The sequence below is a fragment of the Somniosus microcephalus genome, chromosome 18 (assembly GCF_052327205.1).
Source record: "Somniosus microcephalus isolate GS21.2 chromosome 18, FLI_Smic_1.0, whole genome shotgun sequence".
In the NCBI taxonomy this organism is placed as follows: domain Eukaryota; kingdom Metazoa; phylum Chordata; class Chondrichthyes; order Squaliformes; family Somniosidae; genus Somniosus; species Somniosus microcephalus.
In genome coordinates this window covers 16514459-16540674 of record NC_141004.1, presented here as the reverse complement: position 1 = coordinate 16540674, position 26216 = coordinate 16514459, and the positions used below count along the sequence as shown (strand labels likewise).

General features: G+C 46.7%; 1 protein-coding gene across 1 annotated transcript in view; it reads right to left on the bottom strand.

Annotated features, from left to right (window-relative positions):
- Positions 1–26216, bottom strand: part of LOC147105051 (phosphatidylinositol 4-phosphate 3-kinase C2 domain-containing subunit beta-like) — a 166572-nt gene that overhangs the window by 57991 nt on the left and 82365 nt on the right. The window contains exons 14-15 of the mRNA XM_086011098.1: positions 24534–24645; positions 12255–12397 (exon numbers count right to left, since the gene is read on the bottom strand). Of these exons, the coding sequence (XP_085867224.1) occupies positions 12255–12397; positions 24534–24645 (255 nt within the window). The remainder of the gene's footprint in view (positions 1–12254; positions 12398–24533; positions 24646–26216) is intronic.

The window sequence follows — 26216 nt, the reverse complement described above, 5'->3', positions numbered from 1 at the left end:
GTGCTTCACAGGAGCGATTATCAAACAAAATTCAACAACGAGCCACATAAGATGATATTCGGGCAGGTGATCCAAAGCTTGGTCAAAGCAGTGGGTTTTAAGGAGCGCCTTAAAAGGACGAGAAAGAGGTAGAGAAGTTTAGGGAGGGAATTCCGGAGCTTAGGGCCCAGGCAACAGAAGGCACAGCCGCCAATGGTGGAGCGATGGAAATCGGGGATGTGCAAGAGGCCAGAATTGGAAAAGCGCAGAGATCTCGGAGCAGTGCAAGGCTGGAGGATCTTACAGAGATAGGGAGGGGCGAAGTCGTGGAGGGGTGGCCTCATTGATGGAAACCATTCAGTTATGGAAGACAACATTCTTTTATCATGCTTTTTCCATGACATTAATCCGAACTTGTCTACTGTCCTTTCTTTAATTATTCATGTTATTTTTTTTCACAATTCAGCGAGCGCTGAATGCTGCGAATCATTAATATTTAGCTAACTTTCCCTGAAGGCTTTGCCACCAACTGTCGAGTGCTATTCTGGCTAATGCAGGATTAGCACGACATTAGCCAGAAACCTATATACAGTACCTTCAAGCACCTTCTGCCGGTCGAACCAACAGGAGCACCAGTAGAGGACAGAAAATGGGACATATTGTGCCCATTGCCCACTTTCTCAGCTAGAGAATGATTTGCGCTATGAGGGAGTGTTAACAAGGTGGGGGCGGGTGGGAGGGTGGAAGTTATTTATGAAATGTAAGAAGGGAAACTGTTTTTTTTAAACTCTATATTTTGCTGAGGTGGTGTAGTGGTTATGGTAGCACCCAGAGGTTGAAAGTTCAAATCCTGTTGTAGCAAGTTGTAAAATTGAACTAAATAAATTTGATAATTTTAGGTACTCAAAAAAAGCTGCTATAGGGGTCATTAAAGCCCACTCCTGTCCTGCAGGGAAGAGAACTTGACACTCCAGCTCTCTGATCTATGCATGACTCCAATTATGCGATCGAGTCTTAATGCCCTCTGAGGTTGTCAGGGCAACTAGGAACGGGTAATAAATATATCTTTTCCAGAATCGTTTACATCCCGGGGGGAAAAAAGTGTAAAAAAAAAATTTTTTTTTAAATTCCGTACTGCAAAAGTATAAATTAAACCCATCTCGATCATGCTGCTGTGGGGAGGTTGATGGGGCCTTTTGCCCGTCACGGTGAAAGGAAAGAAAAATGCGGCCTCCAGGAAACAAAAATCCACAAGCAGGTGTCAATTAGGCTGCGTTTCCCGCAGGCCAGTTAAATGGCTGTATTGATGCTGGCCTGGGGGGGGGAGGTATCCAGCTGTCCCACCCACCAGGGAAGCTGTCTGACCAGGGAAGGTCAGGGAGGAGAAAGAGAAGACGAAGAATACACAAGGTCTTAATTAACCCATTCCACGCGCCGTGCACATTTATCAGAGAGCGAGGATGCAGAAACGAAATAAAACGTCACACGGCGCTGGTCGTGACACCCGGGTCCTCCTGATCTGATCATCACCGTCCCTCCCGTGAATTCTTGTTCAAAAGTTCACGTCCTTCTGCTTTTTTTTGCTGAAATGAAGTTTATCTCGGGTCCCCTTTAATGCTACAGCTCAGCCAACGTAGTCCACTACACTAGGTGGCAGTCTATTCCACAAATAAATCAACTACTCTGCAGGCTCCAGAAAACATTCTCTCACTTTCCCCGTAGGCAGCAGCAATAATCATTAGGATATCGGCATATTCTTGAGAGCGCGTTCTGGTTTGTGCAAGCTTATTTCTACATTAGGAACCGTTCTCTGCAGCTGTGCCTTCACCAATCCTGGTCTTCCCATTTCCAAAGATATCTACAGTATAACTGTTAAAAGAAAAAAAAGACTTGCATTTCTATAGCGCCTTTCACGACTACCGGATGTCCCAAAGCACTTTACAGCCAACAAAGTACTTTTGGAAGTGTAGTCACTGTTGTAATGTAGGAAACGCGGCAGCCAATTAGCGCACTGCAAGCTCCCACAACTAGCAATGTGCTAATGACCAGATAATCTTTTTTTTTTAAAGTGACGTTGATTGAGGGATAAATATTGGCCAGGACACCGGGGAGAACTCCCCTGCTCTTCTTCATAATAGTGCCATGGGATTGTTTACGTCCACCTGAAAGAGCAGACGGGGCCTCGATTTAACGTCTCATCTGAAAGACGGCACCTCCGACAGTGCAGCGCTCCCTCAGTACTGCACTGGAGCGTCAGCCTGGATTTTTGTGTTCACGGCTCTGGAGTGGGACTTGAACTTTTTGGAGTACTTGTTATTCCCCCCGCCTTTCATGGTTCCTTGTGCCAAGCATATGCATAGGCTGCCGATGAGCTCCTGTTAGTCCTGCTGCTCTATAGCAGGTCAGCAGAAGGTGTGTGATACCAGCTTGGGGCAACTGCGGAGGATCAAATCAGCTGGCATGTATGAACGCTCGATCCTTCTCTGCCTTTGCTGAATGCCCCATGCTATTATTCCTACATTACATCAGTGACTACACTTCAAAAGTACTTCATTGGCTGTAAAGCACTTTGGGACGTCCTGAGGTCGTGAAAGGTGCTAATAGAAAGGCAAGTCTTTTCTTTCTACTATTCAACCAGTTTCACTTTACAACTGGGCGTTTAATATAAAAAAGGTGGAGACCATGGAGAGGAACCCAGCTGGTGAGCGGTGAGCTCGGCAGCTCGAAGGCTCACGTGTCTGGTCCTCCATTGTTAGCCCTTAGCCCTGTTTGTCAGCAGTTATTGGATTACTCTGCTTCCCTGGCACATTAGCGCTTGATCCAATTACAGCCCACAGGGCGAGTGCAAAGACATCGGATCCCATCCCGTCTTAGTGACTTCCCTTAGCCATTTGATCTCTGAAAAAACGACGTGGAGTTTAGTGCATAACCGTGGGCAGTTGCCAGCTAAGGTTTGTGCGGCTGCCTGATGGTTAATACTTGCAGAAACTCCCTCCAAGGTTACACAATTCACACAGCAAACATGCACAGTCAGCCATTCGCCCCAGGTTGCATGATTCATAGAAGTACAGGATGACAATCGAACACACTCGATTATCTTGATAATTTGCATTGGTAACCCAGCGTGTGCAGTCACCAATCCCTGGGTCACACAGGATGCTTAATGTGCACATTTGCTAAACTGCTACCCCCCCGTCCCATCCCCCCCTCCCCAAGTTACACGATTCACACACAAGGAACAGAATGGAAAACTACATGAATTAGTTAACAGGGTTATTCACAGAAATACATAGAAGTTACAACATGGAAACAGGCTGTACAAAAGCAAAATACTGCGGATGCTGGAAATCTGAAATGAAAACAGAAAATGCTGAAAATACTCAGCAAGTCAGGCAGCACCTGTGGAGAGAGAAACAGAGTTAATGTTTCAGGTCGATGACCCTTCGTCAGAACAAGTTATCGACCTGAAACGTTAACTCTGTTTCTCTCCACAGATGCTGCCTGACCTGCTGAGTATTTCCAGCATTTTCTATTGTGGAAACAGGCCATTCGACCCAACCAGTCAATGTCAGCCTTTAGAAACATAGAAAAATAGGAGCAGGGGTAGGCCATTCGGCCCTGCTCCGCCATTCAATATGATCATGGCTGATCCTGTATCTCAATACCATATTCCCGCTCTCTCCCCATACCCCTTGACGCCTTTTGTGTCTAGAAATCTATCTATCTCCTCCTTAAATATATTCAGTGACTTGGCCTCCACAGCCTTCTGTGGTAGAGAATTCCACAGGTTCACCACCCTCTGAGTGAAGAAATTTCTCCTCATCTCAGTCCTAAATGTCCTACCCCGTATCCTGAGACTGTGACCCCTCGTTCCAGACCCCCCCAGCCAGGGGAAACATCCTCCCTGCATCCAGTCTGTCTAGCCCTGTCAGAATTTTATACGTTTCAATGAGATCCCCTCTCATTCTTCTAAACTCTAGTGAATACAGGCCTAGTCGACCCAATCTCTCCTCATTTTTTTTTAATCCTCTAACGCGAGCAATTCAAATGCAGGACGATACACATGAACAATCAGTACTACCTGCCTTCCTTGGCTAGTGTATGGATACTGGAGAGTAACTGTTAGGATGAGGAATCTCAATCCCTTGGATAAGAATTTCAATAAATTCGGAATCCGACCAGCTAAAGCTTAGACAGATTAAAAAAAACCCTCTGATAAAGGGTCTCATCCAAAATGTTAATCTATACAACAACAGCAACTTGCATTTATATAGCAACTTTAACGTAGTAAAACGACCCAAGGCGCTTCACAGGGGTGATTATAAAACAAAATCTGACACCGAGCCACATCAGGAGAAATTAGGGCAGGTGACCAAAAGCTTGGTCAAAGAGGTAGGTTTTAAGGAACATCGTAAAAGGAGAGCGAGGCGGAGAGGTATAGGCAGGGGATTCCAGAGCTAAGGGCCCAGGCAGCTGAAGGCACGGCCAAGGGTGCAGCGATTATAATCAGGGATGCTCCAGAGGCCTGAATTAGAGGAGCGCAGAGATCTCGGGAGTGGGGGGTTGTGGGGCTGGAGGAGATTACAGAGATAGGGAGGGGACGAGGCCGTGGAAGCATTTGAAAACCAGGGTGAGAATTTTAAAATCGAGGTGTTGCTTAACTGGGAGCCAATGTAGGTCAGCGAGCACAGGGGTGATGGGGTGAACGGGGCTCGGTGCGAGTTCGGACACGGGCAGCCGAGTTTTACACACCTCTTTCAGATGTTGACTGACCCACTGTGCACTTGTAGCATTTTTGGTTTCCATCTAAAGTTTGGATGATCCGAATTGAACACACAGGACAAACAAGGCCAGTGAGGAAACTGAAAGTGTCTGTACTACATAGCAAGGATCTGGACTTAAGACCGTCAGGAACTGGACACAAACCTGGGGGAGGAGAAGTGGGGAAACAGAGGGGACAGTCTCTTTAAGGAAAGGCAATATTAAGCCTTCACGTGTTGATTTCTCTGAGCAATCGGGAAATAATCCGAAGAAGAAAAATCTAAAAAAATTCTGGGGCGAGCGAGGAGTTAAAATGCGACCTTGACTCTATTCAAATCTGACACAATTCCTACTTTCCTGAAAGGAAAATGAAAGGCACACACTGGCCTCTTTGCAGAGGCTCTTTCATGTCATTTTTAATAGGTTCATTCATCAATGGAATGACTGAGTGGGTCTGTTCTCATTCAGATGAAGCAGATTTAAAAACGAATTTTTTTGCACGGTGCCTCAGGCTGGGCCCGTGTAATGCCTTCAAGAGGGAGCTGGACCGGTTCTTGACAGGGGGGCAGAGATCGCATCATAGAGAAGGCAAGTGTCTTTATAGATAACACTCATGATCTCCTGGACTGGTATTGCTCGCCTGATGTGGGCAGAGAGGAATTTTCCAGAGTATTTTCTCCCTTATTGGCCCTGGGGGTTTTTTCTCTTGTATCTTGCCTCTCCCAGGATATTACACGGCTGCGGGAGGGTGGGTGGGGAGAGAGAGAGAGGAAGTGTTTAGTTACGATGCTCCGGCTGTCACGTGTGGGGCAGGCTTGATGGACTAGCTGGTCTTTGCCTGCCCATCGACTTCATATGTTCACGGCCGCTTCAGCTCTCGCTCTCCCTCACAACCATCTCCAAACTGCTGCGGGACATTGTGTGATACAGCACAGGAGGCGGCCATTGGGCCCATCGTGTCTGTGCCGGCTCGGAGGGCGCGATTCAATTAGTCCTACTCCCCTGCTCTATTCCCATAGTTCGGCATTTTATTCCCTTTTCAAGTATATAGCCAATTCCCTTTTGAAAGTTGCGACTGCATCTGCTTCCACCGCCCTTTCAGGCAGTACATTCCCGATCATAACAACACGCTGCGTAAAATTTTCCGTTTTTTAAATCGTTCATCTCGCTTCTTGTTCCTTCGCCCGTTATCCTCTGGTTACCTGGAAACTGTTTCCCCTTTATTTGCTCTATCAAAAACCCTCATCAAATTGTTTCCGCGATCCTTGTCTCGCTCTCAATTCACCCATTGTACAATACACCTACTGCCCAATGTTCCCTGTAACATATTTTTTTTTTTTTTTTAGGGGGAGCGCGGTCCCTTTAACTGGCTGCATGGCCCCTTCAATTTTTCGCGCATGCGCGGTTATTTCCATTGAGAAGCTGGTGAGCGGCCTGTGCGGGACCTCCAGACTGCTGTGCAGTCGCGCAGATTAGCAGGAACATTGCTACTGCCTGTACATCACACCACGCTTACCAATAACAACAACAACTTGTATTTATATAGCCCCTTGTAATGTAGCAAAACATCCCAAGGTGCTTCACAGGAGCGTTATCAAACAAAATTCAACGCTGAGCCATATAAAGAGAAATTAGGCCAGATGAAAGAGGTAGGTTTTAAGGAGCGTCTTAAAGGAGAGAGAGGCGGAGAGGTTTAGGGAGGGTATTCCAGAGCTTAGGGCCCAGGCAGCTGAAGGCATACCACAGTCAGTGCTAGTACCACAACACACTGCATCCATTACCTTCATCACAACACATCACACTCGGTTAAGAAGGCAAATGGTATGTTGGCCTTCGTAGCGAGAGGGTTTGAGTACAGGAACAAGGATGGCTTGCTGCAGTTGTACAGGGCCTTGGTGAGACCACACCTTGAGTATTGTGTGCAGTTTTGGTCGCCTTATCTGAGGAAGGATGTTCTTGCCATGGAAGGAGTGCAGCGAAGATTCACCAGGCTGATACCTGGAATGGCAGGAATGACGTATGAGGAGAGATTGGGCTTGTACTCGCTGGAGTTTGGAAGAATGAGAGGGGATCTCATTGAAACTTATAAAATTCTAACAGGACTAGACAGACTAGATGCTGGAAGGATGTTCCCGATGGTCGGGGAGTCCAGAACCAGGGGTCACAGTCTAAAGATAAGGGGTAAGCCATTTAGGACTGAGATGAAGAGGAATTTCTTCACCCAGAGAGTGGTGAACCTGTGGAATTCTCTACCAAGGAAGGCAGTGGAGGCCAATTCATTAAATATATTCAAGAAGAAAGAGTTGGATATATTTCTTAAGGCTAAAGGGATCAAGGGATATGGGGGAGAAAGCAGGGGCAGGGCACTGAATTTGGATGATCAGCCATGATCTCATTGAATGGCGGAGCAGGCTCGAGGGGCCGAATGGCCTATTCCTGCTTCTATCTTCTATGTTTCTACACTCGATACCTGTGCCATATCAGACTGCACAGTGGTATATTCCCCAGGTCAACAACAGGCAGAGAATGTTATAAAGGGCCTCGTGATGGATTATATTCCTCCTTCTTCAAACAAAGAGAAATTGATTAAATATTTAGATGATGAGCTTGGTCTATTTAGGATGTGTATGGCGAGTAACTAATGCAGCTCTGTACAACCATCTTCAGCTGCTTCATCAATGGCCTTCCCTCCATCATAAGGTCAGAAGTGGGGATGTTCACTGATGACTGCACAGTGTTCAGCGCCATTCGCAACTCCTCAGATAATGAAACAGTCCGTGCTCGCATGCAGCAAGACCTGGACAACATTCAGGCTTGGGCTGATAGGTGGCAAGTAACATTCGTGCCACGTAAGTGCCAGGCAATGGCCATCTCCACCAAGAGTCTAACCACTGCCCCATGACATTCACTGGTCACCATTGACCAGAAACTTAACTGGACCAGCCACATAAATACTGTGGCAACAAGAACAGGTCAGAGGCTGTGAATTCTGCAGCGAGTGTCTCACCTCCTGACTCCCTAAAGTCTTTCCACAAGGCACAAGTCAGGAGTGTGATGGAATACTCCCCACTTGCCTGGATGAGTGCAACTCCAACAACATTCAAGAAGCTCGACACCATCCAGGACAAAGCAGCCCGCTTGATTGGCACCCCATCCACCACCTTAAACATTCACTCCCTCCACCACCGGCGCCCCGTGGCTGCAATGTGTACCGTCTACAAGATGCACTACAGCAACTCGCCGAGGCATCTTCGACAGCAGAAGGGCAGCAGGCGCATGGGAACAGTGTCACCTGCAAGTTCCCCTCCACGTTAAACACCATCCTGACCTGGAAATATATTACCGTTCCGTCATCATCGCTGGGTCAAAATCATGAAACTCCCTCCACAGCAGCACTATGGGAGCACCTTCACCACATGGACTGCAGCGGTTCAAGAAGGAGGCTCGCCACCACCTTCTCAAGGGCAACTAGGGATGGGCAATAAATGCTGGCCTTGCATTCCAGGAACGAATAAAAAAAACAGGAATGGTGTTTGAATTTAATTGTATAACCAAAGGTCAGACAAGAAAAACCACAGTCACCCTTTTGGATATGGTGGACAATATATCTATGGGTTATGAGGCCTGTAACTATGATAACGTGGTTAATGAAGTCTGTGATTATGGTAACTCCACTGTATAAAGTAGCCTGTGATTTGTGGTACGATGCATGATGTGGGTAATGTATATTTAGTAAATTAGAAATTACACACAAATGTTTTGAATTAAAGCAAGGAATGCATTGTGATGCAAACTGATTTCTAATCACATTACAGAAAGCTGCCCAACTGTGTATGTGGTAGAGTCACTTTCCAATACATGTCCCCACTTACCATGTTTACAAGGCTGGGGTAAATGTGAAGCCGATTCACTCACTGCACCTGGTCCATGTAAATGTTGAGTGCGGCTGTTTGAGGAGTTCACCCTTCTCGGAGGTAGGGCGGTGAGAGAGGAAGGTGGGTGGAGCTTGCATTTGGCTTGTCCGACTATAATCTCTCACTTTAGTCAGCTGTGATTCAGGTTATTAAATGCGGTTCGTCAGTCCCACCCACAAGAGCGTTTGCGGGTAACTGCATCACTGAGCCCTACAGACTAGACTCTTCGGGGTTAGCTAATCTAACCCGAAGTTAGAATGACACCGGGGCTAAAAGGGTTAAATTATGAGGACAGGTTGCATAGACTAGGCTTGTATTCCCCCGAGTATCAAAGATTAAGGGGTGATCTAATTGAGGTGTTTAAGATGATTAAAAGAGTTGATAGGATAGATAGAGAGAAACTATTTCCTCTGGTGGGGAGTCCAGAACAAGGGGGCATAACCTTAAAATTAGAGCTAGGCCGTTCAGGGGTGATGTCAGGAAGCACTTCTTCACACAAAGTGGAGTGGAAATCTGGGACTCTCTCCCCCTCAAAAAGCTGTTGAGGCTGGGAGTCAATTGAAAATTTCAAAACCGGGATCGATAGATTTTTGTTCAGCAAGGGTATTGAGGATTATGGAACCAAGGCGGGTAAATGGAGTTGAGATACAGATCAGCTATGATCTGATTGAATGGCAGGAGGGGCTGAATGGCCTCCTCCTGTTGCTATGTTCCTATTTCAACCAGCCCAGCCATTAAGATTTGAAAAAGAAAAGAAAGACTTGCATTTCTATAGCGCCTTTCACGACCACCGGACGTCTCAAAGTGCTTTGCAGCCAATGAAGTACTTTTTGAAGTGTAGTCACTGTTGTAATGTGGGAAACGCGACAGCCAATTTGCGCACAGCAAGGTCCCACAAACAGCAATGTGATAATGACCAGATAATCTGTTTTTGTTATGTTGGTTGAGGGATAAATATTGGTCCAGGACACTGGAGATAACTCCACTGCTCTTCTTCAAAATAGTGCCATGGGATCTTTTATGTCCACCTGAGAAAGCAGAAGGTGCCTCGGTTTAACGTCTCATCCGAAAGATGGCACCTCCGACAGTGCGGCACTGCCTCAGCACTGCACTGGGAGCGTCAGCCTAGCTTTATGTGCTCAAGTCCCTGGAGTGGGACTTGAACCCACAACCTGCTGACTGAAGACTGGAAAGGAGAGGAACAAAAGCAAACCGGCCAGGATTCCCGCTCCTGATCAGTAACCGGTGTGCTCTGTGGGAAGGCTGTGCACGAGTCATTCCTTGAAATACAGTAACTGTGACTGTAAATAATTCAACGTCAGACACTGCATGCAGAAGACACTGCCAAAGAAGGGTTTTCCACGACAAACACACAGACAGTACAAGACCAGCTCTGCACATTTACAGGATGTCTTCCTGTCGTAAGGAAGTGATAAAATATCCGAGAAAACAGGTCATTTTCCTGCCATTTCCTTTGTTGCTCCCAGCAGTGATTGTTTTCTTTTTAAAAACCTTTTTAGTGAGTGAGGAATAGATGGTGTGGCTGTAGCTGGAATGTGCAGGGAATATGTATTTGAAGAAGAGCAATAGAGTTCTCCTGCTGTCTTGGCCAATACTTAACCCTCAATCAACACCACCAGAACAGATTATTTGATCATTTATCTCATTTGCTGGCTGTGGGACCCTGTTGTCCAAAATTTGGTTACTCTTCATGCCTGTAAAACAAGAGTGACTGCGAAGCACTTTGGGATGTTCTGAGGACTTGAAAGGTGGTATCTAAATGCAAGCTCTCTCTTAATCCATTGTTACTTCCAAAATGCAACACTTAACATGCCTCGAAATTGAACTGCATCAACCAGATTAGTGGCCACATTGGCATTTGAAATTAAGGCAGTTACCGGATCCTAGAGCGGGAGCTGATTTTTTTTTTTCTTTACTCATCAATTTTCTCCTGAAGATGTTGGCTTCTTACTGGGACACAGTGCCACAGGCACCAGTCCTGCTCCTGTGTCTTGCCCAAGTGGCCATTATTCATGTTCAAGTTGGCAGGCTATGCCAATCCCATCCTCGCCTAATGCATGCAGAAATTGAGGCACACACGCATACACACACACATGCATGCACACACGTGACCAAACGCAGATTGAGTGATCATTTCACTGAACACCTCCATTTAGTCCAGGAATGTGATCCTGAGCTTCCAGCCGCTTGCCATTTTAATCCTCCATCCTACTCCGATGACCACTCTGTGGTCGGCCTCCTACACTATTCCAATGAAGCTCAATGCAAGCGCGAGAAACAGCACCTCATCGGAACATGAGTAGGTCATTTAGCCCCACGGGCCTGTTCCACCATTCAATGAGATCATGGCTGATCTGTGACCCAACTCCGTATAACTTTCGATTAGGCACTTTACAACCTTCCGGCTTCAACATGGAGTTCAACTTTAGATCATAACCACCGCTCCCATTTTCTCGGACAGCAGGTGTTGGTAATGTTTCTGCTGTAACCATTTACACCTCCTCTAGACCCATCTTTTGTTTCCTTACTTGCCCTTTTTGCTTGCACCATCATCCCTTTCGTCATTTAATTACGCCTGCCCTCCACCTTGTCACAGACCAATCCTTGTGTTCTTTCCTCCCATCTACCCACCCCACTTTCCCTGGCTCTGTACTCGCTTAAAAACTGTTAAATCTCTTAACTCTTCCAGTTCTGACGAAAGGTCATCGACTTGAAACGTTAACTCTGTTTCTCTCTCCACAGATGCTGCCTGGCCTGCTGAGCGATTCCGGCATTTTCAGTTTTTATCTCAAGTGAGGGAGTCAGATAAGAAAAAATTGCTTTGGCGCGGCTACCACGAGTCAGTTTCAGAACACCCCAAGAAAAACAGAACCCGATTTTAACCAGAATAAATCATTCTTCAATTCAATTCAATTCAATTCTATTTGTCATATATGCAGCAAACGTGTGTACTGCACAATGAAATGTTGATTTTTACGAGCCCTCCCAACATTGGAATAAATATGGCATAGCAATGATAAAAATACTAATAGAAATACAGTAATAATAAATAAAACAGTAATAAATAATAATAAATTATTCGTTCATGAGTCTTATGGCCTGGGGGTAGAAGCTGTTTCGAAACCTGCTGGTACGAGACTGTATGCTTCGGTATCTTTTACCGGACGGGAGCAGGGCGAAGAGGTTGTGGCTGGGGTGACTCGCGTCTTTGATGATTCCCAGGGCCTTCCCCCGGCACCTCTCGGGGTAGATATCCTGCACAGCAGGTAGTTTAATTCCTATAGTATGTTGTGCAGCTTTCACCACCAAAATAGACCGGACACCGGACATCGACAACTGTGTAACAGTGATTGGAGCTGAGTGGGTGGAAGTGTTACAGGAGCATTAGTGCTGTTAACTGTAAACATTTGGAGGCCAGGGGGCGTATCTGGGATACGTCCTACCGTTTGAAATGCGCTGGTTCGTATACTCCTGAGAAGCTCCAAGCAGGGCTTTGGCAGGGTCAACTTCCAACAGCTGCTCTTCCATTTCCTCAAAGAATATCAACGATCATCATCATTATCACAACAACGCTCTTACCAGAAGAGGGACTTCTTCTGCATCACTTCCTTCAGATGCTTCCTCGACTCATCGTCCAGGGTACTGAAGTCATACTTGGGGCTGAATTCTGCTGGGGGAGGGGTCATGAACTTGACTTCAAACGCAGAAGTAGGGAAGTCAATCTGCAGATAAAAGGATGAAAGGTCACTGAAGCAATGTCCCTTAGCTCGCTGAGCAAAAATACAACCAAAAAAATAAATAAATGATTCACCCGTCTTACAAAGTGGTGAAGCAGGGATACAATCTCATCGGCTTCAGATCAACTGGGAATCAAATAGCTGCCCCCCAAAGCCCCATGTGAAGCACACAAAATTACAGGCTGGATGCATCCAAACACATACTGCCGTTCTCACTCAACATAATGGTGCCTCAATACAAGCATCTGCTCAGTGTCCTCGTGTGCGGTGGATGATGGCCCAATGACATACAGCTGGCAGCAAAACAAGGCCTCAATTATCCCTCAGGTCACCAAACTGACTGCCGTATTTGCCTACAAACAACAATGATGACTGCACTTCAAAAGCAATTCATTGGCTGCGAAGCGCGCTGGGATGTCTTGAGAATGTCAGAAGGTGCTTTATAAATGCACGTTTTTATTCTTTATTCTGTTCTGCATGCATTATTCCAAGAGTTTACATGGACGGAAAATGCAATGAATCCGCTGTGTTGTGGGGCACCCGATCAAGTGCTTTCCCAGTGTTGGTGTGTTCAAAATTATGAGTGGTTTTGAGAGAGTAGGTAGAGAGAAACTGTTTACACTGGCGGGTGGGTCGGTAACCAGAGGGCACAGATTGAAGATAATTGGCTAAAGAACCAGATGGGATACGAGGAGACATTTTTTATGCAGCAAGTTAAGATCTGGAATTCACTGCCTGAAAGAGTAGTCATTTTGAAAAGGGAATTGGATATGTATTTGAAAAGAAAAAATTTGCAGGGAAAGAGCGGGGGAGTGGGACGAATTTGATAGCTCTTTCAAAGGCCGAATGGCCTCCTTTTGTGCATGTAAGATTCTATGTTTAATCTCCACTACCTTATCCAATGCTAATTATTTTAAATTCAGAAAAGTTTAATACATTTCTGATGCCCACAGCATCATAAATACACATGGGCATGGATTCATTGCCTGCATTGTTGATAAATACTCTCAAACTCTTGCCTTGTATATCAGCACCAGCATTTCCCCCTAAAATAGGCTTCAGGCTAACAGACCTGATGGTTTTCAGGACCGTACAGCTGATCTTGGCCATTTTCTGGAACTACCCCTGTACCTATTGAACTTTTCTGCCAAAATCCCTCTTTACTTTTACCCGTATTTCCTTAAAGGAGTTAAAAACCAGACCATGGTCTGTGTTTTGTTAATTGAGGTAGTGGCTGGAATGCTTAATCACAGCAGCTTTCAGCAGCAGGTTACAATTTACATTTACAAGTTTCAATTTTGTTCTTTTTAAATACAGTTTAAAACACTGCAGTGGATATTGAGATAATCAAACTGTTGAAAACTTCCCGTCTCCCAAAACTGGAAGCAATATTGACTTGATTGTATTGGGATATCCAGGTACAGATACTCAAAAAAGAATCCTTTAGGTTGCCCAATCTATGGGATTATAAGGGTCTACAAGACACCAAACGGGCAGAGTGTAGTGTATTTTAAGCACGTGCGATCCTAGCACAGGGCCTCGCTCACTGGGAATGCACATAGGAAATCTGCGCTGTGCCCCGAGATCTTCCATCCGTTTAAAGTGTGTGGGTTGTGCGCATGAATTCCAACTGTACGCGTATTAATTCTCAACGCATGTGCATGGTGAACAAGGCTCTGCACCAGGAGCAGGTATTCATAAGGATAAGTTTTAATCTCTTCACACCAAGGGTCATCCACAACTGGAACTAGTTGCCAGGACGGGTGGTTGAGGCCAGGGCACCGGACATAGTTAAGTAACACCTGGGTGCTGTAGTGGGAAGGCAGGCTGGTGTTGTGGAAGGAGGAGATCAAATCAACCAAAGGACCTTTCTCACCTGAACCAAACAGTCTCAGAGATTCTCATCTCTTCTTTAGCTGGTGGGATATTAGGGGAGTGACTGGGAACTAGAAGTAAATGAGAGAAGGAAAACTATTGTAAGGGGGCCAATTTCCAGATGCATTAAGACCATTATTGATCTCCACTGATCAGTAAGGTTCCAGGTTTGACTCCATGTTTGTGCCGAGTTAAGACAGCACAGCACAGCAGGTGGGGGCTGTTGCAATTGGCCAGGATTATGGATCAGGCTCCCGATTACAATCTCACGACTGCCGGAACATGCGTGGGTGTGGATAGAGGGTGAAAGCAGACACTGGCTCAGCTGTGGCTATCGCCCGAAGTCAAGCAGTCTGCCGATGCTCACTGCCCACACACGCACATGCAGAACGGTTTCATAGAGTCATAACGGCACAGAAGGAGGCCATTCGGCCCATTGAGTCCGTGCCGGCTCTCTGTAGAGCAATCCAGTCAGTCCCATTCCCCCGCTCTATCCCCGTAGCCCTGCAGGTTTATTTCCCTCAAGTGCCTATCCAGTCTCCCCTTGAAAACATTGAGGGCAGGATTTTCATTGGGCCATGGAGTCGGGATTGGCGGCGTGCGGGGGGTTAAAATCCCGAAATCAGGGGTCCCGACCCCATCCCGCCTCCATGCCAGTTTCAAAGGAGGCGGGTACCCGCCCCGCACTGGGACCCGCCTACCCGAGGCGGGAAGGGATTAGTGCCAATTAACTGCCTGTTAACAGGTAGTTAACAGGCAGTTTTTAGCCTAATCCCTATTTTTAAGGTTGAAGTGTGGGATTCCCGATGGCTCCAAACCACGCCAAGTTAGAGTCGTCGGGCCGTCGGGTTGAATGGCTTGGAGGGGTCGAGATATCGGTGTTCAGGTGAGTGATGTGTGCATGAGTGCAAAGGTAAGTGTGTTTGGTGTGTCTAAAGTGATTAAAGAAGTTTAAATGACCTTTTCAGTCTTCCTTCCTTTAGGTCCCAGGAGTCCCTCATCTCACCGGCACAGAAAGCAGAATGGCTGCGAACTGTCAAAAGTGACAGCCTTCAGCTTACTGTGCAGAAGAGATTTCTAACTGAGTCTGTGGAGACGGACTCAGGTTAGAAGTAAGACTATCAGTGTTTGACAGCTTCAAACAGCTGTGAAACACTGATATTTCATCAGTCAAAACGTCTTGACAGATGAAATTTCAGTCTGTGACGTCACCTGTTGCCGGGTGGCCCTTAATTGGCCTGCTGAGCCCGCTGGGCGGGCTCAACAAGGTCAATCAAGTTAAAATCGCGTGGATTGGACACATCTTGATGGAGGCGGGACTACAACCCCGAAAATTATAGTCCCGCCTCATTCCCGACTCCTGAATGAAAATCCTGCCCTGAGTGTCTCCGCTTCCACCATTTCAGTCGGCAGCGAGTTCCAGGTCCTCACCACTTGCTGCGTAAAAAAGTTTTTCCTCACATCCCCCCTGTATCTCTTGCCTAAAACCTTAAATCTGTGTCCCCTAGTCCTTGTACCATCAACTAGTGGGAACAGCCTTTCCCCGTCTAGCCTATCCAAACCCGTCATAATCTTGTACACCTCTATCAAATCACCCCTCAACCTCCTTTGCTCTAATGAAAACAAATCCAGCTTCTCCAACCTGTCCTTGTAACTAAGATCCCCCATCCCCGGAACCATTCTGGTAAATCTCCTCTGCACCCTCTCAAGGGCCTTCACATCCTTCCTAAAGTGTGGTGACCAGAACTGGACGCAATACTCTTGGGTGAGGTACGAGAGGATCACAGCACCCGTGGAACAATGTTCCATTTGAGTCACCAACCTCAGGAGAGCAGGGCAGAAACTTGAAAAATAAAGGTGAACATGCAGAGCTATATATTCTAAGCACAACATTATTAACGAACATACGAACAATGACGGACAGGTAAAGCCCTTCTAGTCCATCGAGCCTGTCCCACACAATTGCGATACCTTGTGTATCATAATATAGACTCTACACCTACACACAGCAATACAGGAAACTCTTTTTTATCTGGCACCGACGGGACCGGCGTGGTGCCGGTTGATCAAAAGGTCTGGATTACAGAGAGGTATACTTACTAAGGTACGAGAGCCCCGTACACGGCCACAGATCCAGGTGTCCCTGTTGCATGGCAACAGGTGCAGAAACCCCGGTTACATGGCCACAGATCCAGGAACCCCGGTTTTACGGCCACTAATATGAAGTAAAACTTACCTGAACCTACTCCCGAATTTTGCCGGTTAAGAGAGATTTCCGGTTATTTAGGTGCCGGTAAAAAGAGAGTTTCCTGTATTAGGAAACGAGATTGGCCTTATGTGGTGGAGTGCATCACGTTCCAGCACTTTTGCAGCAAAATGCACTGCACACGACAGGCAAAGCTCCATTGCTGTAGCTGCTGAACCTCCCTTGCAGGAACCTCTTGTTCAGTGCATGCCTCAAAAGCAGAGGTTAGGTGTTGCAGGGCGGATTTCAATCTGTGTTTTGGCAGGACGATCTCCAGCGAGAACTCTGCCCAACACAGTTGGTTCACATCATTACACTACGGGTTACCAGTTGACAACAAGCTTCTTTTGCTCCAGCCTTTGATTTGATCAGGATCTGTGCTGGCCATTCAGCAAACTGATCTACTCATTGGGATTATAAAAAAAAGTGCGGGTGGGGGAGTTCTTGTGTGACAACAGAAAATCCAGGCATTTAAAAAAAAAAAAAATCAGCTCATTTAATCAACCATTTACACCCTAGCCATGGCTCACTCCGATGGTTCAGAGAGGTAAAACAAGTGAACGAACCTCGGTTTAGTTCCAGTGTGATCAGAATCACTGGGCAGTATGTCTCAAGAACTGACAAGAATTACCAAAGAAATAGTGGACTTCCTTAAAATAAATCTAGCACCATTTTATTTGATCTCCCTCGTGTTAGCTCTCTGCATCACATATCCTTCCCTCAGCAGGAAGGGCAAAGATCTGATCCGAGTATTCTTTCTTGCCTTTCCAATTGGGAAAGGCCTAGCTTCCACTCAAGAGCCTCTCCTAACGGCGTTGGCGGAAGAACAAATTTGCATTTGTATAGCGTCTTTCACATGTCCCAAAGCGCTTCGCGGCCAATTAATTACTTTTTGAACTGCAGTCACCGGTGATGAAAGTAAATGCGGCAGCCAATTTGTGCACAGCAAGCTCCCACAAAGACCAATGTGATAATGACCAGATAATCTGTTGTTAGGTGTTGATTTGAGGGATAAATATTGGCCAGGAGAATGCCCCTGCTCTTCTTGGAGTAGTGCCGTGGGATCTTTCCTATTCACCCGAGATGGCAGACAGGGCCTTGTTTTAACGTCTCATCTGAAAGACGGCACCTCCGACAGTGCAGCACTCCCTCAGAACTGCACTGGAGTGTCAGCCTGGATTATGTGTTCAAGTCCCTGGAGTGGACTCAGAGGCGAGAGTGCAACTCCTCAGCACTACTACAGCACTATACGGAGATAATAGGGGAAAAAAAGCAAACTGCTCCCACACTTTGACTTGCGAAGGCCATACAACTACTTGGATGGGCGACATTGGCACTTCAATTAATCAGGGAGAATCATAGAAAGTTACAGCACGGAAGGAGGCCACTTCGGCCCATCGTGTCCACGCCAGCCAACAAAGAGCTATCCAGCCTAATCCCACTTCCCAGCTCTTGGTCCGTAGCCCTGCAGGTTACAGCATCCCAAGTGCACATCCAAGTACTTTTTAAATGTGGTTAGGGTTCCTGCCTCTACCACCCTTTCAGGCAATGATTTTTCCTTCCTCACATGCAAGTGTGAGTCACTGCTGTAAAAGGTGGAAAAATAAAAAGTTCCAGTTTGCAACTCGAGCTTGCATGAAAATGCCAGATTGATTCTGAAATAAAAACCTAAGAATTAGGAGCAGGAGTAGGACATTTGGCCCCTCGAGTCTGCTCCGCCATTCAATAAGATCATGGCTGATCTGATCTTGGCCTCAACTCCACTTTCCCGCCTGCTCCCCATAACCCTCGACTCCCCTGTAGCTCAAAATATCCATCGATCTCCGCCTTGAAATATTTTACTGTGTTTAAAAGAAAAAAAATTAAAAAGCAAATAAAGAGTTAAAAAGAAAAGGTCTGCTGAAGGAAGAAATCGTAGCCGATTCTCCTCGCTAACTGACTGCCACATCAGCACACAAGGCAGAGAAAGCCAGAGCAAGCAATCCTCACTGTAAGCAGCCTGCTTTATCAGACCCATATGGGAACCTTCCACCTTCAGATCACAAATGTTTTCTCAACGAAGCCAACCAAAGCTTTTGCTACTCTGTGAGGCTTAAGGTGGATTGCGCCCCAATAATAAAGAGCTCGGAAAGATTAAGCTGCCCTCCCGCGCCCCCCACCCCCCTGCTTTCTATCTTTCTTTCCTCTTCATAGGTTGGCATACATCATATACCCTTAGAGTGGAGAGTATGTCTGGGGCCTGGTGCCAGACCTCAGCTAATGTTGCTTTGTAACCACCGGCAGAGCGAAGCTGAACGCACGCGGGAGCTGCTCACCCTCTGATTTCACTTAGCCCCATCGTATCAGAGTCTCCAAGTTCAGTTTAAATAAAGAAAGAAAGAACTTGCATTTCTATAGCGCCTTTCACGACCTCGGGACGTCCCAAAGCACTTTACAGCCAATGAAGTACTTTTTGAAGTGTAGTCACTGTTGTAATGTAGGGAACGCGGCCGCCAATTTGCGCACAGCAAGCTCCCACAAACAACGTGATAATGACCTGATCGTCTGTTTTAGAGATGTTGATTGGGAAATGAAATGGGAGATAATGCAAACAGGTGCTCCATTTTAGCTTACTTTTCAGCTTTTAACATTCACGACAGCGGGAGAAAATAGACAGTAAGTCTACGTGGAAAGCGGCAAAAATGAGTTAACAGCCACGCTAGAACAGCGCAGACAGGGACTTATTGTGAATGTGTTAATCACTGCTATTAAAAATGACAATAGTGTTAGCCGTGGCTCACTGGGCAGCACTTGTGCCCGAGTCAGATGATCCTAGGTTCAAGCCCCACTCCAGAGACTTGAGCATACAATCCAGGCTGACATCCCCAGTGCAGTGCTGAGGGAGCGCTGCACTGTCGAAGGTGCCGTCTTTCGGATGAGACATCAAATTGAGGCCATGTCTGGCCTCACGGGTGAATACAAGAGAGCCCATGGCACTATTCCAAAAAGAGCTGGAAAGTTCTCTCGGTATTCTGGCCACCATTTAGGTCTCAACATCGCTAAATCAGATGATCTCACTGCTTTGTGCAGATTGGTTACTGGGTTTTGCTACATTACAAGTGACTACACTTTAAAGGCATTTCATTGGCTGTAAAGCACTTTGGAACATGCCGAGGTCATGAGAGGTGCTATATGAGTGCAAGTTCTTTCTTGCTAATGTAGAAGGCGTCAAATACTCAAAAGGGACACGGAGGCTTCAGTCAGAGCAATAAAGCTTATCCTGTTTGAATACAAATAATATTTAAATCAAATGCCACTGCTTTGTTAAACATCAACAATTTATTATCCCCTCAACCAATGTTTCCGTCAAGCTGTGCAGCGGACTGGAGCTCCCACGCAGCTGGCTCACCGGCTTTTGCAATGCAAAAATCGCGCATGCGCAGATTTTTGAATGGGCCACGCAGCCCCCCAAAAAAAGAGTAGAGGGAACATTGCCCTCCCCCCACCCCCCACAGAACACAAGTTCAAATCTTTGAGAACAGTAATCTGATCATTAACTGTGTGCACAGTTCAGGGTCAGGGGCACATACAGAGCATACGAGCAGTCAACTTCACCCGAAGCATTCTTGGCTATGGATAGTACGTGGCAGCAAGGAGAAAGGGAGCAGAGAAAAGCTCTTTAAGGAGAGTCTCTCCAGCTGAAAAACAAAGGGGAAGGATAACAGTACTCGCTTGCCAAATCCAGATTCTGCGACTTCAAAGCCCAAGATTTCAAGCAGTCTGGATTTTTCTGGAGGAGACAGAAGGTATGAAGTGATGTGGACTATCCCATCATAATTCAGATCACGCCCCACCTCCAGAACTGTAGCTACTGGGCGACAGTTCTCTCAAAATCGCAACTCATTTAAAAGCGTAAAAATGATCTGCTGTTAAAATACTTCGACCTGCCATTGTTTTATGACATGGAGAGAAGGCACTTAAGTTCTCGCTTGCTGTACCTAAAACGTTACGGTCCTGATCTAAGTTGAGGAGAGTGGGAGTACATAGAAGATAGGAGCAGGACATTCAGCCCCTCGAGCCTGCTCCGCCATTTAATGAGATCATGGCTGATCATCCAAATTCAGTACCCTGTCCCTGCCTTCTCCCCATATCCCTTGATTCCTTTAGCCTTAAGAAATATATCTAACTCCTTCTTGAATATATTTAATGAATTGGCCTCAACTGCCTTCTGTGGTAGAGAATTCTACAGGTTCACCACTCTCTGGGTGAAGAAATTCCTCCTCATCTCAGTCCTAAATGGCTTACCCCTTATCCTTAGACTGTGACCCCTGGTTCTGGACTCCCTCGCCATCGGGAACCTCCTTCCTGCATCTAGTCTGTCTAGTCCTGTTAGAATTTTATAAGTTTCAATGAGATGAAGCTGGATATGCAACAGATATTAAGCAGGTGCAGAGACAGGGAGGAAGGAATTGAAGGAACATACTGTGTTACATATCCAGCTTTTTCCAGTTCTGATGAAGGGTCCCAGACCTGAAATGTTAACTCTGTTTCTCTCTCCACAGATGCTGCCTGGCCTGCGGAGTTCTTCCAGCATTTTCTGTTGTTATTACAAAACCTTACTTCCTGCTGTCGTGTTTTTGCCACACTTTTATGTCAACATTTTCCATTATGAACTCCTATGTCAACATTTCTAACAGGAACTGCCTGTGCAAGCTTGTCACGCTGTAATCGCGCCCTCCTACCAGTGGTGGCACTGTATAGCCTGTTTTGTATCTCCCAGCTCTAAGCTGGCACTGCAGACTCCAACCAACTTTACTCCTCTGCTTCCCAAACTGCTGCAAGTTGTGCTATTTAACGATAAATAACATCAAATCAGAAGTATTATATAGAAACAAGGATAGAACGCAAGGCTAGAAAGGGAGGACCGAATTACATCTGGGCACCCTGGCCCAATTATACCCCAACCTCGATCCCTACTTCACCTGAAGACTACACTTGGTCATGACCTCCCGTGTGCAATGCCACAAGAAATCAATTCATCCTTTGTAAAAAAAAAAATGCTTGGACAACTATTATGCGGTTAACAATTCTGCCCTGTACAAGAATCAGACACTTAGTTGAAACAAAAAACAGTTGTCTGGAAAAATGCCAGGGGTTTCAATATCTCCAAGCAGAAGCCAGGAAATATCTAAAGCTTCGCTCCCACCAGAAATTTTCAGCGTTTTTATGACAAATTATAAAATCATACAGTTCGTTCTGCTTCACCATAGAGGATCTTTTCAACCAAATGTTTTCACTATTTTTGGGGGGAGGCGTTGGAAGAATGCATCAATGGTCCTCTCCCAGCACAATGGGTGTAGGACACAAATCCCTGCTGCTGGCGTGTGTTCTCTAGCTGTGCAACACACTGTTAACTTTCCAAAGAATTAAGCTCATAAATAAAAAAGTACTTTTTTTGGGTGCCAGAATTTTGCTGTAAAGGTTTTATGAGCAGAGCGGAAGAGCACAAGCAGGGGGCAGCAATGTAAATCCTAACCAGAATACACAGCAGAAAATGGAAGTTATAATGCCCTCCCAGTCGAGATAAAATGATATACAGCGAGCTTGAATTCTTCCCCACTCAGCTACAGCGCTCAGTTCAAATCAATCCTACAGCGTAGCGCTCCCAGCCCACCAGTCAGAATAGCTCACCTCCAGCACCACAAAGTTCTGCCTAGTTGGGGGTACAGTCTTTCAGCTGAGAGGCTAAACTGTTAAGTGCCAGCTGTGGCTCAGTGGTAGAATTTTTCCCTCTGAGTCAGAAGGTTGTGGCTTCAAGCCCCACTCCAGGATTTGAGCACATAATCTACACAATCTGTCCCTCCTCAATCTCGCGGCAGCCATTGACACAGTCGATCGCACGATCCTCCTCCAGCGCCTCTCCTCTGTCCAGATCGGTGGCACTGCCCTTAATTGGTTCCACTCTTACTTATTTGACTGCACAAAGAGCATTCTATCAATGGCTTCTCTTCCCACCTCTGCACCGTCACCTCGGGAAGCCAACAAGGATCCATCCTTTGCCCCCGTCTTTCCTCATATACATTCTGGCCCTTGGTGACGTCAGCCACAGGCATGGGGTCAACTTCCACATGTACGCTGTACCCAGTTCTACCTCTCCACCACTTCTCTGAAACCCTCCACGGCCTCTGTGCTGTCAGGCGGCCTTTCCGACATCCAGTCTTGCACGAGCGTCAAATTCCTCTCGCTAAACATCAAGGCAACCAAAGCCATCGTCTTCAGCTCCTGCCACCAATGCTGTGCCCTTGCCACCAACTCCATCCCCCTCCTTGGCCACTGTCTCAGGCTGAACCAGATTGTTCACAATCTCACATCCTGTTTGACCCTAACCCCGGGACGAGTTTTGGACCCCATCCCCTCTCCATCGCAAAAAGCACCTACTTCCACCTCCACTCCCCCCTCAACCCATCTGCTGCTGAAAACCTCATTCAAGCCTTTATCACTTCCAGACTCAATTGCTCCAATGCTCTAGTACAGCTTCCATTTTCAGTCCAACATCCAAGTGGCACAAACGTGAGCATACCTGCAACGCAATTGGCTTAACCATCGATCGCCATCAGGCCCCTCTCTCTCCTCTGCCAAAATGGCCTACAACTCTAGAATCATCTGGAAGTGCAAAGATAACCCCACCCACATTTTCTGTACTGCCAACTTAAACCTCTCTTCCCTGCCCTCCACCCTCATTTGTAATAACAATGCTCTGCTGGTCATCACCCATCCTCTCTCAACTTTAGCTCATCCAAAATCCTGTTGGCCACATCCTATCCCACACCAAGTCCCTTTCACCCATCACCCTCATGTTTAGATGTCTCCATGGCATTGCCCCTCCTTATCGCTGCAGCCTCCTCCAGTCCTACAACACCCCTGTACTCCCTATTCCTCGGACTCTTGCCTCTTAAACATCGACCGCCTTGTTTTGTCCCATGCCTTCAACTGCCTAGGTCCCACTCTCTGGAATTCTTTCCCTAAAAGCCTCTACCTCTGGACATCACACTCTTCTTTTGAGACCCTCCTTAAATCCCACTTCTGCCCAGCTTTTACTCACACCTCCTAACTTTCTTTCTAACAGATCATAACCTCGGCCCCTATTACATTTTTATATATTTTTTATCCACACCTTTGTTTTGTCCTTCCCCCTTTTTTTCTCTCCCACATGGCAGCTGTCTCTCATTCTGCCAGCGCATTTCACACCTCATCTAGAGCCATCTTTTGTCTCTCCACTAGTCCTATCACCATCTCGTCTGGTTTTGAATACCTCTTAATGTCTCTTCACTTCTCTTTTGTTCTCTCATTCCCATTTCCCAGCCCCCAAACTGGCCTTTTAATCTGTTTCATTTCCTGCTTTTTTTTCAGTCCTGACGAAGGGTTTCGACCTGAAACGTTGACTCTATTTCTCGCTCCACGGATGTTGCCCTGGCCTGCTGAGTTTTTCCAGCATTTTCTGTTGTTATTTCCTAACTTTCTTTCTTTGGCTCGACGTCCGGTTTTCCTCATGCCTCTGTGAAGTGCCTAGAGACACTTTTCTATATTAAAGGTGCCATGTAAATGTAAATTATTGCTGCTGTCTGTACTTATTGGTGTCCTCCTTTCTTCTTTCCCTCTCACGGTCTTGCCATTACGTCAGTGGCTCCCCTTCCTTCTTTGAGCTACTAGATCCCTCAGTAAGGAAGACATTACATAGACTACACAGCACAAAAACAGGCCATTCGACCCAACTGGTCTGTGCTGGTGTTTATATTCCACACGTGTCTGTTTCTGCTGCTGTGTACAGATTGGCTTCAAATTCATTTTTCTATTAAAATTAATTCAAATATTAAACACGAACAATAAATGTATACACTTTTTTCCCCCCCAAAAGTGCACGCCAAAAAATTGAACAGGGAGGGATTTTGAGACATTATCAGGCAAATTGTTTGCAAGCGCTGTGGCCCAGTTCTTGAGCGAGTTTGATGTGGTTTGTCCTACCTGTAAGATGACACTGTCTGGCTGGATGAAATTGCAGGCAGTCAACGTGGTGAGGATGGTTCGTTGGCAGAATGGCCACAGTCCAAGCAGCTTCCTACCACATGACAGCACACTGGGGACAAAGCAAGAAAAACACCAACCGAGTTATTAATGGGGAAACCATACACTCTGCAAATCCGCAATAAAAATAAAGGAAAGACCTGCAGATACAGCTCGCCCTGCAGAACCTCAGCACGTCGCACTTTTACAGCCAATGAAGTACTTTATTTTAAGAAAAAAATGTAGTCACTGTTGTAATTAGGTGTCAGCCCTGGCTCAGTGGTAGCACCCTCGCCTCTGCCATGTTCAAGTCCCACTCCAGGGACTGGAGCTCAAAATCTAGGCCGACAATCCCAGTGCAGTGCTGAGAGAGTGCTGCACTGTCGGAGGTGCCGCCTTTCGGATCAGACATTAAACCCAGGCCCCGTCTGCCCTCTCGGGTGGTTGTAAAAGATCCCAGGGAACTATTTCGAAGGAGGGCAGGGGGAGTTCTCCCCGGTGTCCTGGGGTCAATATTTATCCCTTAACCAACATCACTAAAACAGATTATCTGGTCATTGTCACAGTGCTGTTTGTGGGTGCTTGCTGCACACAAACTGCTGTTAAATCTCCCCTGAGCTTTCTCAGCTCCAGTGTAAATAGTCCAAATATCCAACATTTCTCATCATAACTATAGTTTTCCATCTCTGGCATCATCCTGGTGAATCTATACTGTACGCACTCTATGGCCTTAATGCCCATTCTATAAGGGTGCGGCTCATGGGTATAAGTAACTATGCGGATCAGAACACTGACAGTACACGGCCTATGTTTGAAGAATGTGTTAAATAGGAACCAAAAATAAAGCCTGGATTTAATTTGAAGGAATTTTGACAGTTCTGAGCCCTGATGAAATAATGGGGGCGCTAACTTTGCTGGGGCGCTACTTTTGGCGCCCTGAAAAAGTTAGCGCCTCTGCGCCATAAATTCAGTGGTAGCGCCCCAAGCAGGTGGGGAGCTACCAGTGAATTTCGCGGCGTTACGTGCAACAGCGCCACGCATGTCGGCACGTAGCGCCGTGTAATTGCAGGCCTCCCTCCCCTGATTAAAGGGCAGGGGCCTAGCGCTGCGCGCACCGGGACCCTGCTGGACCACCGGGGAGCAGGGTGCCGGGAAAACAGACCGGCACTCAAGAGGAGTGCCGGGCTGACCGATCGCGGCCGGCACTCTGAAGGAAAAAGGAGAAGGGGGGGGGGCAGGTGCTGGCAGTCGTCCCTCAAAAAAATGGCCGCCCGACACCTGCCCTTTAACTTGCGCCGCCGTCGCTGCAAAAACCATCACCCTGACCCTGTCGGACATACCGTCCAGTGTAACCAAAGTTTGTGGCTGGGGCGCGAGCGGGGCGCTGTGCACGCGACGACGTCATCGCTGGCGGCACAGGGCCGCTACCGGCTACGCTAACCTCCCGCTGAATTTTGCGGGAGGAGTTAGCGGTGCCATGCCCGGGCGCCAACAGGAGGCGCAAAGCAACCCAATTTTTTCCCCCCAATGTGGTTTAGGAATAGGAAACATCATCATCAGTGCAGTCGATCTACCTCGCACTGCAACAAAGAGAGAGTGCGGGACATGCTCGGCACGTCAGTCAGCAGCTGAATGAGGAATGAC